This window comes from Pteropus alecto, unplaced genomic scaffold, assembly GCF_000325575.1.
Source record: "Pteropus alecto unplaced genomic scaffold, ASM32557v1 scaffold86, whole genome shotgun sequence".
Lineage (NCBI taxonomy): Eukaryota > Metazoa > Chordata > Mammalia > Chiroptera > Pteropodidae > Pteropus > Pteropus alecto.
Genome location: NW_006442109.1, coordinates 26,197,544 through 26,211,587, shown reverse-complemented (window position 1 = coordinate 26,211,587; position 14,044 = coordinate 26,197,544). Strand labels below are relative to the sequence as shown.

Sequence of the window (14,044 nt, the reverse complement as noted above, 5' to 3'; positions counted from 1 at the left end):
AAAGAGTGCTTTCTCCCAGGCCTGAAAACGAAGGATGCTGAATATAAACCATGTAGTTGCCAGTCAGAACTGGAAAGCACTTGGGTGAGGGAGAGGGTCTCCACCAAGATAGGAACTGGAATCAGAGAAGTCTGGTGGTTATACCCAGGGGGCTGCAAGGAATGATAGACCGGAAGCGGGAGACGGGGACAGATAGGAAGCAAATCAGTCTGTACCGCAGAAATTTCTTTCTCACCCTCCTAGCTAAACTGTGAGACCTTCTGGGATGTGGTGGGGCAGAGGTGGGGGTGTAAATTGCCCTTCTAAATCTAAACTACTTAGAGCTAGCCTAGGGCCAGCTGTTCCCTGAACCTCCATAGCCCTCACCTGCCCAAGCCTTGCCCCTGCCCTCCTCTGAACTGACCTCAAAGCTTCCCTCCATTCCCAAGTGCATAGAAGACAACCTTGAATTCCTCTTGGGCCCCACCCACCCTGTATGGAGTTTGGTCTTCTGACATCATCCATAGTTCACTTCCCCTGCAGCTGCAACTACAGCCCCTTGCTGCCAGATCTGCCTGATCCTGGCACCAAGGCTCTCCCACTTAACAAAAGCCCTGGCCCTGCACTTCTCTTGTCAGAGCCCTTGAAGAGGGTCTAGTGGAGGGATTCTGAGCCCTTCCACCAATATCCTTTAGACAGCCCACTCCCCAGGCCATCTGATCACCCCTCTGTTTGTAAGGTAACTCCACTATGCTGCAATTGGCAAGGGCAGGAGCAGGGAACGGCAGCATCCCTTTTCAGTATCTTCTGTCTAACCTGCCACTTTCTTTGCTGCGTTACTTGGTATTTTATGTGAGCCTGGGGAAGGAAAGTAAATAGGGGGATTTAAGGGTGTCTTATCTTTCTCCATGGCCTGGGGAACACTCAGTCTCTCCTTCTTTGTTTCTTGTTTGTGAACCCCTTGTTCCCCTCTCCATGGCAGAAGGCCCATAGGAGAGAGGCAAAGATGAGAGGAGAAACTGTTCACAAAATATGGATTGTAGGCTAGCAACCCAGGCCTCTCTGGAGTCCAGGGATATGATGGTGAGAGAGGGAGCTGTGAAACCTTTAGTGGTGGGAACAGTATGAGTGGGTGCATGTTTGTGAGTGCAGGCTTGGCCTCTCAGGAACCAGAGAACAGAACAAGAAATTAATAGTCCTATATCAACTCTTTGATTTGTAAAACCCCAACGGTTTAGAGAGTGCAGACTTCTCTGAGTCTTTTGGAGTGGGAATTCTGGCCTGGGTTGGATGGGGGTTGGAAAGGAAGATGGGGAGTCTGTAGACACTGCACAGAAAGGCCCATCTCCTTGTTTCCAGGCACTCACTAGCATGAAAGCATGCTAGCGCAAGGCAGAGGCAGGCTAGGAAGGAGTGAGCTGGGTGAGGACCGTCCCAGGAGCCCTCCCTCCAGCTGAGTCCCCCATCCTCAAGCTGCACCAGGAACTCAGAGCTCAGAGAGGGACAAAAGTTTCTTGTCAACAGGGCAGCCGGAGGCGGGAGTTCCAGGCAGAGGGTGTGGTAGATGAAGGGAGGGAGAAGACAGACTGTGTGGAAGAGGGGAGGGAGGCCCCTGAAAGGGGAGGGTTAGATGAGGTAGTCCCTAGACCTTACTCAGCAGTATCCAAAGTGGCAGGATCTTAGGATGGCTAGGCTTCTCTTTCTCTCAAGCCCCATATTCTGATAGTGCATTCTTTCCTCCCCTGCCCCACACAATGCCTCTGTTTTAGTCTATACCCACTCTCTTCAGAACAAATTCCTACATCTTTCCCTCAGGCCAGAGGACCCTCTGCCACCAGAGTGAGATCCTAGAGACCATCATCCTGGTAAACCCCAGCGCCGACAGCATCAGCTCTGAGGTAAGGCCTGGGCCTGGGCCTTGCCACGAGGGCCTGCTGAAAGTGCTGTAGCTCACCCTTGCCAGTGCTACTGCTGTAAGGCCAAGAATTCTTGGACTTGGCTTTGGACCATCCTCTAGTTCTGCCATCTAAGCTGCCTTACAATTCCCACTCTGGAGGTGTTGTGGTGCTACTGGTGGGGAGCATGGCCTTGCAGTATTGCGGGGAAAACGAACATTCAGTGCTCTTCCCTGGGTTTCCTCCATCTGTGACTACTCCTTTCCTTCTATTCTAGGTTCATCATCTCCTTAGCAGCCCATCAGCTCACAAACTACTAATCTTGAGTGGGCAAAGTTTAGAGCCAGGGGGAGACCTCATCCTACAGAGCGGCACTTACTCCTATCAAAACTTTGTCCAGGTCCTTCACAACCCAGAGGTAAGTTCCATGTCTGCAGGAACAGAATATGGGAGGGATCCAAGGAAGGGAAACTCTCATATTGTTTGACAACTGGGGGTCCTGACAGAAAGGTGGGAGATCACCTTAGAGACAAGTAAGATTAGTAGACTGAATATGAGTTGGGGTAAGACAAACTTAATGACCTGATCAGCCTTCTATCTCCCATTCCTCTAGATTGCCCAATTGCTCAGCAACAGAGACCCTGGGCTCCAGGCCTTCCTCACCGTGTCCTGCTTAGGGGAGGGTGATTGGAGCCATCTGGGACTATCTAGTTCCCAAGAGACCCTGCACCTCCGGCTAAACCCTGAGCCCACCTTGCCCACAATGGATGGTGTGGCTGAGTTCTCCGAGTATGTCTCTGAGACTGTGGATGTGCCATCCCCCTTTGACCTGCTAGAGCCTCCTACTTCAGGGGGCTTCCTCAAGCTCTCCAAGCCTTGCTGCTACATCTTCCCTGGTGGCCGCGGGGACTCTGCCCTCTTCGCCGTCAATGGTTTCAACATCCTAGTGGATGGTGGCTCTGATCGCAAGTCCTGCTTCTGGAAGCTGGTGCGGCATCTGGACCGCATTGACTCAGTGCTGCTCACACACATCGGGGCAGACAACCTGCCAGGCATCAATGGACTCCTGCAGCGCAAAGTGGCAGAACTGGAGGAGGAGCAGTCCCAGGGCTCCAGCAGCTACAGCGACTGGGTGAAGAACCTCATCTCTCCGGAGCTTGGAGTTGTCTTCTTCAATGTGCCAGATAAACTGCGGCTGCCTGATGCCTCCCGGAAGGCCAAGCGCAGCATTGAGGAGGCCTGCCTCACTCTGCAGCACCTAAACCGCCTGGGCATCCAAGCTGAGCCTCTGTACCGTGTGGTCAGCAACACCATTGAGCCTCTGACCCTCTTCCACAAGATGGGTGTCGGCCGGCTGGACATGTATGTCCTCAATCCTGTCAAGGACAGCAAGGAGATGCAGTTCCTCATGCAGAAGTGGGCAGGCAATAGTAAAGCTAAGACAGGCATTGTGCTGGCTAATGGGAAGGAGGCTGAGATCTCGGTGCCCTACCTGACCTCTATCACTGCTCTCGTGGTCTGGCTGCCAGCCAGCCCCACTGAGAAGATTGTACGTGTGCTTTTTCCAGGGAATGCTCCCCAGAACAAGATCTTGGAAGGCCTGGAAAAGCTTCGGCACCTGGACTTCCTGCGCTACCCAGTGGCCACACAGAAGGACCTGACTGCTGGGGCTGTGCCTGCCAACCTCAAACCCAGCAAAATCAAACAGCGGGCCGACAGCAAGGAGAGCCTCAAGGCCACTACTAAGACAGCTGTGAGCAAGCTGGCCAAACGGGAGGAAGTGGCTGAGGAAGGAGCCAAGGAGGCCCGCTCGGAACTGGCCAAGGAGTTAGCCAAGACAGAGAAGAAGGTAAAAGAATCATCTGAGAAGCTCCCAGAGAAGCCTGCCAAGCCTGAGAGGGTGAGGACAGAGTCGAGCGAGGCATTGAAGGCAGAGAAGCGAAAGTTGATCAAAGATAAGGTGGGGAAGAAGCACTTGAAAGAAAAGATATCAAAGCTGGAGGAGAAGAAAGACAAAGAGAAAAAAGAGATCAAGAAGGAGAGAAAGGAGCTCAAGAAAGACGAAGGAAGAAAGGAAGAGAAGAAGGATGCCAAGAAAGAGGAGAAGAGGAAAGATACCAAACCTGAGGTCAAGAAGATTTCCAAGCCAGATCTGAAGCCCTTTACCCCTGAGGTACGTAAGACCCTCTACAAGGCCAAGGCCCCTGGCAGAGTAAAGATGGACAAGAGCCGGGCTGCCCGTGGGGAGAAGGATCTGTCCTCTGAGCCCCGGACACCCCCAGCCCAGAAGGGGGCTGTACCACTCCCAACAGTCAGTGCGCACAGGGAACTGGCCCTGTCTTCACCAGAGGACCTCACACAGGACTTTGAGGAGATGAAGCGTGAGGAGAGGAGGTTGCTGGATGAACAAAGGGACATAGGACTAGGAGAGAAACCGCTCTCTCCAGGCACCACGGAGGAGGGAGTCCCAAGCACAGCTGCCCAGAGAACACTACCCTCTGTCTCAGGGCTGGAACAAGAAAAGCCTGTGATGAAGGAGAAAGAGGTCGTCCCAGACATCCCTGAGGAGCAAGGCACCAATAGAGGCCCAGATTCTGGGGCCGAAACAGAGGAAGAGAAAGACACCTGGGAGGAAAAGAAGCAGAAGGAAGCAGAGAGGCTCCCTGATAGAACCGAAGCCAGAGAGGAAAGTGAACCTGAGGTAAAGGAGGATGTGATAGAGAAGGCTGAGTTAGAAGAAATGGAGGAGGAGTTGCACCCTTCAGATGAGGAGGAAGAGGAAGAGACAAAGGCTGAGGGTTTTTACCAAAAACATATGCAAGAAGCCTTGAAGGTAACTCCAAGGGGCAGGGAGGCTCTCGGGGGCCGGGAACTGGGACTCCAGGGCAAGGCCCCTGAGAAGGAGACCTCATCTTTCCTAAGCAGCCTGGCCACACCTGCAGGAGCCACTGAGCACGTCTCCTACATCCAGGATGAGACAATCCCTGGCTACTCAGAGACCGAGCAGACCATCTCAGATGAGGAGATCCATGATGAGCCGGAGGAGCGCCCAGCTCCACCTAGATTTCCTACAAGTACCTATGACCTCCCTGGGCCCGAAGGCCCTGGCCCCTTTGAGGCTAGCCAGCCTGTAGACAGTGTTGTTCCTGCCACCTCCAGCAAAGGCTACGGAGCACCAGAGACTGAACTCACCTACCCTCCCAACATGGTGGCCGCCCCTTTGGCTGAAGAGGAGCATGTGTCCTCGGCTACCTCAATCACTGAGTGCGACAAGCTTTCTTCCTTTGCCACATCTGTGGCTGAGGACCAGTCTGTGGCTTCACTCACAGCTCCCCAGACAGAGGAGACAGGCAAGAGCTCCCTGCTGCTCGACACAGTCACAAGCATCCCATCATCCCGCACTGAAGCCACTCAGGGCTTGGACTACGTGCCATCGGCTGGTACCATCTCACCCACCTCCTCACTGGAAGAAGACAAGGGCTTCAAATCACCACCTTGTGAGGATTTCTCTGTGACTGGGGAGTCAGAGAAGAGAGGAGAGAGTGTCGGGAAGGGCTTACCTGAAGAGAGAACTGTGGAAGAGGAAGAGGAGACCACAAGTGTACAGCTGTCTGAGAAACTTCACAGTCAATATGGAACCCCGATGTTCGGTGCCCCTGGTCACACCCTATATCCAGGGGAATCAGCGCTCGGAGAATTGGAGGAGCGCTGCCTCAGCCCAGATGACAGCACAGTGAAGATGGCCTCTCCTCCACCATCTGGTCCACCCAGTGCCACCCACACACCCTTTCATCAGTCCCCAGTGGAAGAAAAGTCTGAGCCGCAAGACTTTCAGGAAGCAGACTCCTGCGAAGACACTAGGCGTACCCCAGGTGTGGTCAAGGAAGATGCTGCAGAGGAGACAGTCAAGCCAGGGCCTAAAGAGGACACACTAGAGGAGGGGGGAAAGCTGCCTCCTCCCTGGAGCCCCCAGGCCCAGGAAGCAGCTGTCAGCATTGTTGGGGGACATACAGGGTACACCATCCAATTGTTGCCAGAACAGGACAAAGCAATAGTCTTTGAGACTATGGAAGCACAAGAGCCCACAGGCCCAATTCTGGGAACAGAAGTCCTGCCCAGAGATTTGAGGGCATCTCTCCAAGAACCTGGTGAAACTCAGAAAGATGATGTGCTCCAATTTCCTGACCAAAGCCTCTCCCCTGATGATGCAGAGTCCCTCTCGGTCCTCAGTGTGGTCTCACCAGATGTTGCCAACCAGGAAACCATCCTCAGGTCTCCCTCTGGCCTGACAGAGCAGCACCTACACAAAGACCTTTGGCCACAGGTATCTCCAGAAGATACTCGGTCACTTTCTCTCTCAGAAGAGAGTCCCAGCAAAGAGACTTCTCTGGATATCTCTTCTAAACAGCTGTCTCCAGAAAGCCTTGGTACCCTCCAGTTTGGCGAACTAAGCCTCGGAAAGGAAGAAAAGGGGCCTCTGATGCAGGCTGAGGATACTTCTCAGCACCTAGCTCCCGAGTCTATTCCAGAACCCTGTGCAGCCACAGTGTCTCCTCCCACAGATGTGAACACTGGATACTCTGCACAGGCAGATATCACAGATGAGAGCCCCAATGGAAAATTATCTGCCAGCCCTTTCTCTCACTCTCCACTGTTGGGAGATGGGAAGCACTCACCTGGAGTGACCACAAGCCCTGGTGAACACATTCTGACACCTGATAGCTCCTTCACTAAGAGTCCTGAGTCTTTGCCAAGCCCTGTCATGGAGGACATTGCCATCAAGTGGGAAGGTAAAGTTCCAGAATTGAAAGACAGAACCCCAGAGCAGATGGACAAGGGACCTGAGTCAAAGGATGAAGTCCTACAGCAGAAGGACAAAACTCTGGAGCAGAAGGATATTGTCATAGAGCAGAAGGATACAGCCATCGATCAGAAAGGTGAGGCTCTGGGAGAAAAGAAGGCTGTGACACAGCAGGATAAGCCTTTAGAACTAAAAAGCAGAGTCTTAGAACAGAGGGACACAGCTCTGGAAAAGAAGGACAAGGCTCTGGAACCAAAAGACAAGACCCTGGAACAGGAGGACAAAGTCGTAGAAGAGAAAGATGAAACCTTAGAACAAAAAGCCAGAGACTTTGAACATAAAGACATGACTCCAGAGGACAAAGTCTCTGAACTGAAGGGCAAGGCCTTAGAACACACTGATGAAGCCCCTGAACAGAAGGACAAGGTTTTGGAAAAGGAAGATCAGGCCTTAGAACAAAAATACTGGGCCTTAGGACAGAAGGATGAAGCCCTGGAACAAAACAATAAGGCTCTTGAACAGAGAGATAAGGATCTGGAAGAGAAGGACAAAATTCAGGAGCAGGAGGAGAAAACCGTGAAGCCAAAGGAGAAGATCCTAGAGGAAAAATCTTCAGAAAAAGTTGGGGCTGTGGAACAGAAGGAAGAAGCTCTGCTGGAAAAGACCAAAGCTCTGGAACTGGAAGAGAGCCCGGAGCAGAAGGACAAGGCCCAGGAGCAGGAAGAGAAACACTGGAAGGAGCAGGAGTGGCGAGAAACATCTCCGACCAGAGGGGAGCCAGTTGGAGAACGGAAAGAGCCTGCCCGGACATGGGAGGATACATCTCCTGAGCAAGAGGACAGGTACTGGAGGGGCAGAGAGGATGTGGCCTTGGAACAGGACACATACTGGAGGGAACTGAGCTGTGAGCGGAAGGTCTGGTTCCCTCATGAGCTCGATGGCCAGGGGGCCCGGCCGCGGTACACAGAAGAGCGGGAGAACACTTTCCTCGATGAGGGGCCAGATGAAGGGCAAGAAGTACCCCCCTTGGAACACTCGCCCCAGAGCCCCTGGGCCTCAGACTTCAAGGGTTTCCAGGAGCCTTCATCACAAAAGGGGCTGGAGGTGGAGCGCTGGCTTGCTGAGTCACCAGTTGGGCTGCCACCAGAGGAAGAAGACAAGCTGACCCGCTCCCCTTTTGAGATCATCTCTCCTCCAGCCTCCCCACCTGAGATGGCTGGACAGAGGGCTCCTCCGCTTCCAGGACAAGAGAGCCCTATCCTGGAGCCTAAGACCATGCCACCCATGAGGAATGAACCTACCACCCCCTCATGGCTGGCTGACATCCCACCATGGGTGCCCAAGGACAGAACACCCCCCCCCCCCCCCCCCCCCCCCCCCCCCCCACCCCCCACCCCCAAAAACAAACCCAGCCAAAACAATGCCATAGCTTCTCTGCTTTCAAATCTGGCAGAATGAGAAGTGTATTTTTAAGCCTTGCCTGAAAGCTGTGCTCTTGTTTACAATCCTCCTAGTTATAGTGGATGCAGATGGTTTTGAAATCTGCACTCAGACAAATGTAAAAGGCTCCCTCTTTTCTTGCTCAAAGAAGAACATTGCAAAACCTATTAAATGCAAAAATAGAAATGGTTTGAGCAATTATAGAGTGAATTTGGGCTGTGTAGGCAAATAATCAAGAGACCCCTGCCCCCTGCACCCCTCTCCCCAGCTCCAGCTCCCCCAGCTCCTGCCCCTGAGCCATACACTCCTGCGCCCTTCTGGGGCACAGCTGAATATGACAGTGTGGTGGCTGCAGTGCAGGAGGGGGCAGCTGAGTTAGAAGGTGGGCCATACTCCCCCCTTGGGAAGGACTACTGCAAGGCTGAAGGAAAAAAGGAAGAAGGAGGTCAGGCTGGGGCTCCTGACAGCAGCCTCCGCAGCTCCAAGTTTCCAGAGGCCAGTGAGAGCCATGCCACCCAGGAGCCTGAGCAGACCGAGTCAGAGCAGAGAGAGCCCACACCCTATCCTGATGAGAGAAGCTTTCAGTATGCGGACATCTATGAACAGATGATGCTTACTGGTCTTGGCCCTGCATGTCCCACTAGGGAACCTCTTCTTGGAGCAGCAGGGGATTGGCCCCCACACATCTCAACCAAGGAGGAGGCAGCTGGCCGAAACACATCTGCAGAGAAGGAACTTTCATCTCCTGTCTCACCCAAGAGCCTCCAGTTTGACACCCCGTCCTTCAGCTATGCAGCCCTGGCAGGACCCACCGTACCCCCCAGGCAGGAGCCTGAGCCAGGGCCAAGTGTGGAACCCAGTCTCATCCCTCCTGCAGTACCTCCCCGTGCTCCCATCCCACTGAGCAAAGGCCCAAGCCCCCCTCTTAATGGTAATATCCTGAGCTGTAGCCCAGAGAGGAGAAGCCCATCCCCCAAGGAATCAGGTCGGGATCACTGGGATGACAGCACTAGCGACTCAGAGCTAGAGAAGGGGGCTCGGGAGCAGCCAGAGAAAGAGGTCCAGTCCCCAAGTCCCCCTCACTCCATCCCTGCAGGGCCCCCCAAACAGTGGCCTGAAAGTGAGGCACATACCAGCCCTTCCTTGGACTCACACCTGGGTTCTGCCCGACCCACCCTGGACTTCCCAGCTTCAGCCTTTGGTTTCTCCTCATTGCAGCCAGCTCCTCCACAGCTGCCCTCTCCAGCTGAACCTCGCTCAGCACCCTGTGGCTCCCTTGCCTTCTCCGGGGACCGAGCTCTGGCTCTGGCTCCAGGGCCTCCCACCAGAGCCCGGCATGATGAGTACTTAGAAGTGACCAAGGCCCCCAGCTTGGACTCCTCACTGCCCCAGCTCCCATCACCCAGCTCTCCTGGGGCCCCTCTCCTCTCCAATCTGCCACGACCTTCCTCACCAGCCCTGTCTGAAGGCTCCTCTTCTGAGGCCACCACACCTGTGATTTCAAGCGTGGCTGAGCGTTTCCCTCCTAGCCTGGAGGCTGCAGAACAGGGATCTGTAGAGCTGGCCCCAGGAATGGAAGCAGCTACCCACAGCCTCTGGGACCTCAATCCTCTGAGCCCAGCACCTCCAGCTTCACTGGACTTGGCCCCAGGTCCGGCTCCCAGCCTGCCTGGAGATGTGGATGATGGCACCCTACCCTGCCACCTGGAGTGCTCAGTGGCAGCAACCAAGAAGCCAAGCCCTTTCCAGGGTCCCTCTGGGGATTATGCCACCAATGGTCCAACTGAAACCAGCCCCAACCCCCCGGGCCTTGCGCCAGCCAAGGCTGAGAAAGAAGAGGCTAAGGCCTGCCCTGCCTGGGAACGTGGGGCCTGGCCTGAGGGAGCTGAGAGGAGCTGCCGGCCTGACACGCTGCTCTCCCCTGAGCAGCCACTGTGCCCTGGAGGGACCTCTGAGGGCCAATCTAGTAGTGTCTCCCCTGAGATGGAGGCTGGGCCCCAGGGATGTGCCTCCGAGCCCCGGCCCCACTGTGGGGAGCTCTCGCCATCCTTCCTGAACCCACCTCTGCCCCAATCCATGAATGACAGTGACCTCTCAATTGAGGAAGCTCGGCTGGTAGGGAGAGGGGGACGGCGCCGGGTAGGGGGCCCTGGGGCCACAGGGGGCCCATGCCCTGTGGCAGATGAGACACCCCCAACGTCAGCCAGTGACTCAGGCTCCACACAGTCAGATTCTGACGTTCCGCCAGAAACTGAGGAGTGCCCATCCATTACAGCCGAGGCAGCCCTCGATTCAGATGAAGATGGGGACTTCCTGCCTGTGGACAAAGCTGGGGGGGTCAGTGGAACTCACCATCCCAGGCCTGGCCATGACCCTCCCCCTATCCCCCAGCCAGACCCCCGGCCATCCCCTCCCCGCCCTGATGTGTGCATGGCTGACCCTGAGGGGCTAAGCTCAGAGTCTGGAAGGGTAGAGAGGCTACGGGAAAAGGAGAAGGCACAGGGGAGAGTAGGGCGCAGGGCCCCAGGCAAGGCCAAGCCAGCATCTCCTGCCCGGCGTCCAGATCTTCGGGGAAAACGCTCACCTACCCCTGGTAAAGGTCCTGTAGACCGAGCATCCCGGGTCCCACCCCGGCCACGCAGCACTCCAAGCCAGGTCATCCCAGCAGAGGAAAAGGACGGACACAGCCCCATGTCCAAAGGCCTGGTCAATGGACTCAAGGCAGGACTGAGTGAGTATGACTTGAAAAATAGGAGAGACTGTGGATTGGGGCTGGGTGTGGCTGGTCAAATGCTCCAGGATTTTTAAGGTTGCCAAAAGCAGTCTACTTTCCCTCTACAATGAGTGCCGGCTTGTCTCTACAGCAGCCTTGGGTTCCAAGGGCGGCTCTGCTCCCCCTGTATATGTGGATCTCGCCTATATCCCGAATCATTGCAGTGGCAAGACTGCTGACCTTGACTTCTTCCGAAGAGTGCGTGCATCCTACTATGTGGTCAGTGGGAATGACCCTGCCAATGGCGAGCCGAGCCGGGCTGTGCTGGATGCCCTGCTGGAGGGCAAGGCCCAATGGGGGGAGAATCTTCAGGTGAGTGGCAATGGACGCCAAGGAGGTAGTCTGGTCAAAGCTTATTCAGAGGCAATAGTGGAACACGGTCTTTATTTATAAAAGGACTGAGCCCTTTCTATGGGCAGTGGGACTACTTCCTGGACCATCAGGTGCCCTATCCTCCTCACTTACCTTCCTTTCACATTCTCACATCAGGCATGTCTTATCTCCCGCCTAGGTGACTCTGATCCCTACTCATGACACAGAAGTGACTCGTGAGTGGTATCAGCAGACTCATGAGCAGCAGCAACAACTGAACGTCCTGGTCCTGGCTAGCAGCAGCACCGTGGTCATGCAGGATGAGTCCTTCCCAGCCTGCAAGATTGAGTTCTGAAAGAACCACTTTTCCTTCCCCAAGGATCTGCTCCCCCACCTCCCTTAGAGAATGGCTACTGCTGAGTCCTTTGGTGTTGGGGAACATGGGAGCTGGGGGAGGAGGGGGCGGGGGAGACAGGATGTCTTGTGGATACTTGGGCTAGACTGAATGGGAGGGGTTGTCCCTTTCCCTCATCCATACCTGAGATGAGTCTCAAAACCAAAGGTAATAGGAATAGGATAGGGGGAGGGTACAAAATTAGGATAGGAGGTCATCTGATGCCTGAGAACCCTGGAGTGACACATCTCCTAGCACTGCCAAATGCTGGTATTGGGTAGGGAGTGAGGATGGGTCTCAGAGAGCAATCTCCTCCCTCATGGAGGGAGATCATATCCCCAATCCCAGGGGCTTCTTTATCTCAATCTATTTATTTAGCATCCCTAGGAAGGATTTCCAATAGTAACTTATGTGACCTGGGGGCAGGATGCTGTCAGTGAGGTGCCCAGAGCTGCACCCCTTTCTCCGTCTTCCATCCCCTTACTCATCAGGTTCTGGGTTCCAGCAGTGGTCTGGGGGTACACCGCTGCTACACTGTCCCACTGCTTCCCTCCGTATTTGAATGTCTCAATCTAAAACTTGAAGCTCTTGACCAACAGACTGATGAGAGAAGAAAGGAGCTTATCCTCTCAGCCCCTGCTTCATACCATTCACATCCCAGAGCTGTGTCCAGATCAGGCCTACTGGGCAGCACAAAGGGGCAAGAAGAGCCCAGCCCCAATCCCAGAATTTTCCAAGCTCCCTGACCTTTTGAAGTTTTCACCCACCCATTCCAATTATCCTGATCCCTTCTCATCTCCTGCTTGGCTTCTCTGCATGTGGTCATCTACTGTGGCCTGGTGTGTAATGGGTTAAAAATAAGCCACTGCCTGACATCCCAACATTTGACACCCCAGCAATGTGTGACTCCCCCAACATTCCACTATGCCATCCTGCAGCTGAAATGAGAATGCTGGCTGCCTTTCCAGCCCCAAACTCTTTAATAGAGATTTGGGGAGGTGGAAGCCATGCCAGAGGACTTGCGAAAAATGAGAGGGAGGAAGGAAAGAGGGAGAGGAAACTGAGCTTAAACTTAACTCCTATTGAGTGAGATGAAAACAGGCTGAAAATTCCAACACAGGAAAGGACCTCACCCCTAGCAAGCCAACGAGTAGCCCTGCCAGACTACTGCTGGACTGAGAAATCCAGATGCTCATCAGGGCTCTGCTTCTCTGCCGAATGACTGTGTGGAAAGGAAAATGAACCTGCCTGTGTTCTTACTAGCTCCCACCCTCCCCATGCTGCTGTGCTCTGCTCCTCCCCACACTTCCCCATTATAGTTCCCAGCTGCTGTAACAGAGCCGCCTCCAACTCTAACAATAAATCAAGTTCATTACAGATGCTGTAGTGCTTAGGCTTTTTCTGACTCCACACGTTGCTTAGTTGCTGGGCCCTGGCTTCCTCTATGTTTCTCCCAGCACAGTCAATTTATCTTGATGTCTCTGATAACTGGAAGCAATTCCAGGCCTCAAGGAAGCCAGAGAACACAGGGTGGGTGAATGGAGAAAAGGATATGGGGAGCCAGCATAATTCATGAAAATGGATGAGAATGGCTGAGTATGGGGAACAGGAGCCAAAGGTGGGAACATACATTTGGTTTGGGGGAGGAAAGCGGGAAGGGAGTCTCCTGGGAAGGGGATCTGTATAGCACAGGTGTCAAGAGCTGAGGACTGAATAACCAGAATCAAATACCTTGGATAGGGGAACACCAAAGAGGTAAGGAGTTGAGGGGCCCTAAGATACCTAGAGCAGGGCTCCCAAACCCCACACTGCGGACTGGTACTGATCTGTGGCCCATTAGGAACCAGACTGCACAGCAGGAAGTGAGTTGTGGGCAAGCGAGCAAAGCTTCATCTGTATTTGCAGCCACTCCCCAGCACTAGCATCACAGCCTCAGCTCCAACTCAGATCATCGGGCATTAGATCTCATAGGAGCACTGGTCCGTGGTGGCAAAAAGGTTGGGGACTGCTAATCTAGAGCCTATTGAGGTTGTAAACACCTCTCATTTGTGCAGTCAGGATTTTCATGGAGTTAAATGTTTGATTTTCTCCCTGCAACGAAATCTTTTATAGCCCTAGGTATATCAGGAGAAGTCAAGTTGTGAAAGTGAATATATGGGCAGGGGATATTCCAGCCCTCCTAGTGTTCTGGGCTCTCCCAATGTAAAGGTGTCAAGGGGATAAAGAAAGAGCACAACCCCCTTATTTCATCTCCTCCTAATACTCCAAAGCATCAGAGTAAAAAATTGAGAGGGCGATTCCAAGGGTCTGATGAGAAGACATTGTGTACCCTCTGGTGCTCCACAGAGATAGAAACTCTCTCCCTTGCAATACTACTCATTGAAGACATTCTAGGATGGTGGGCTGATTGCCATAGGGACCTCCTGGGATGCCTGATCTCTATTTTTATA

The 14,044-nt window shown here is 53.9% G+C and overlaps 1 protein-coding gene across 4 annotated transcripts in view; it reads left to right on the top strand.

Annotated features, from left to right (window-relative positions):
* The window catches only part of MAP1A (microtubule associated protein 1A), a 21,722-nt gene extending 8,749 nt beyond the window's left edge, over window positions 1–12,973 (top strand). For 2 of the 4 annotated variants that reach the window (XM_025038793.1, XM_025038796.1), the window contains 6 exons: window positions 1,795–1,877; window positions 2,152–2,292; window positions 2,488–8,022; window positions 8,353–10,846; window positions 10,980–11,200; window positions 11,400–12,973. In XM_025038793.1, coding sequence (XP_024894561.1) covers window positions 1,795–1,877; window positions 2,152–2,292; window positions 2,488–8,022; window positions 8,353–10,846; window positions 10,980–11,200; window positions 11,400–11,555 — 8,630 coding nt within the window. In that variant the 3' untranslated portion in view covers window positions 11,556–12,973. The remainder of the gene's footprint in view (window positions 1–1,794; window positions 1,878–2,151; window positions 2,293–2,487; window positions 8,023–8,352; window positions 10,847–10,979; window positions 11,201–11,399) is intronic. The other 2 variants (XM_025038794.1, XM_025038795.1) reach the window with 2 other exon arrangements.
* Window positions 12,974–14,044: the final 1,071 nt, after the last annotated feature.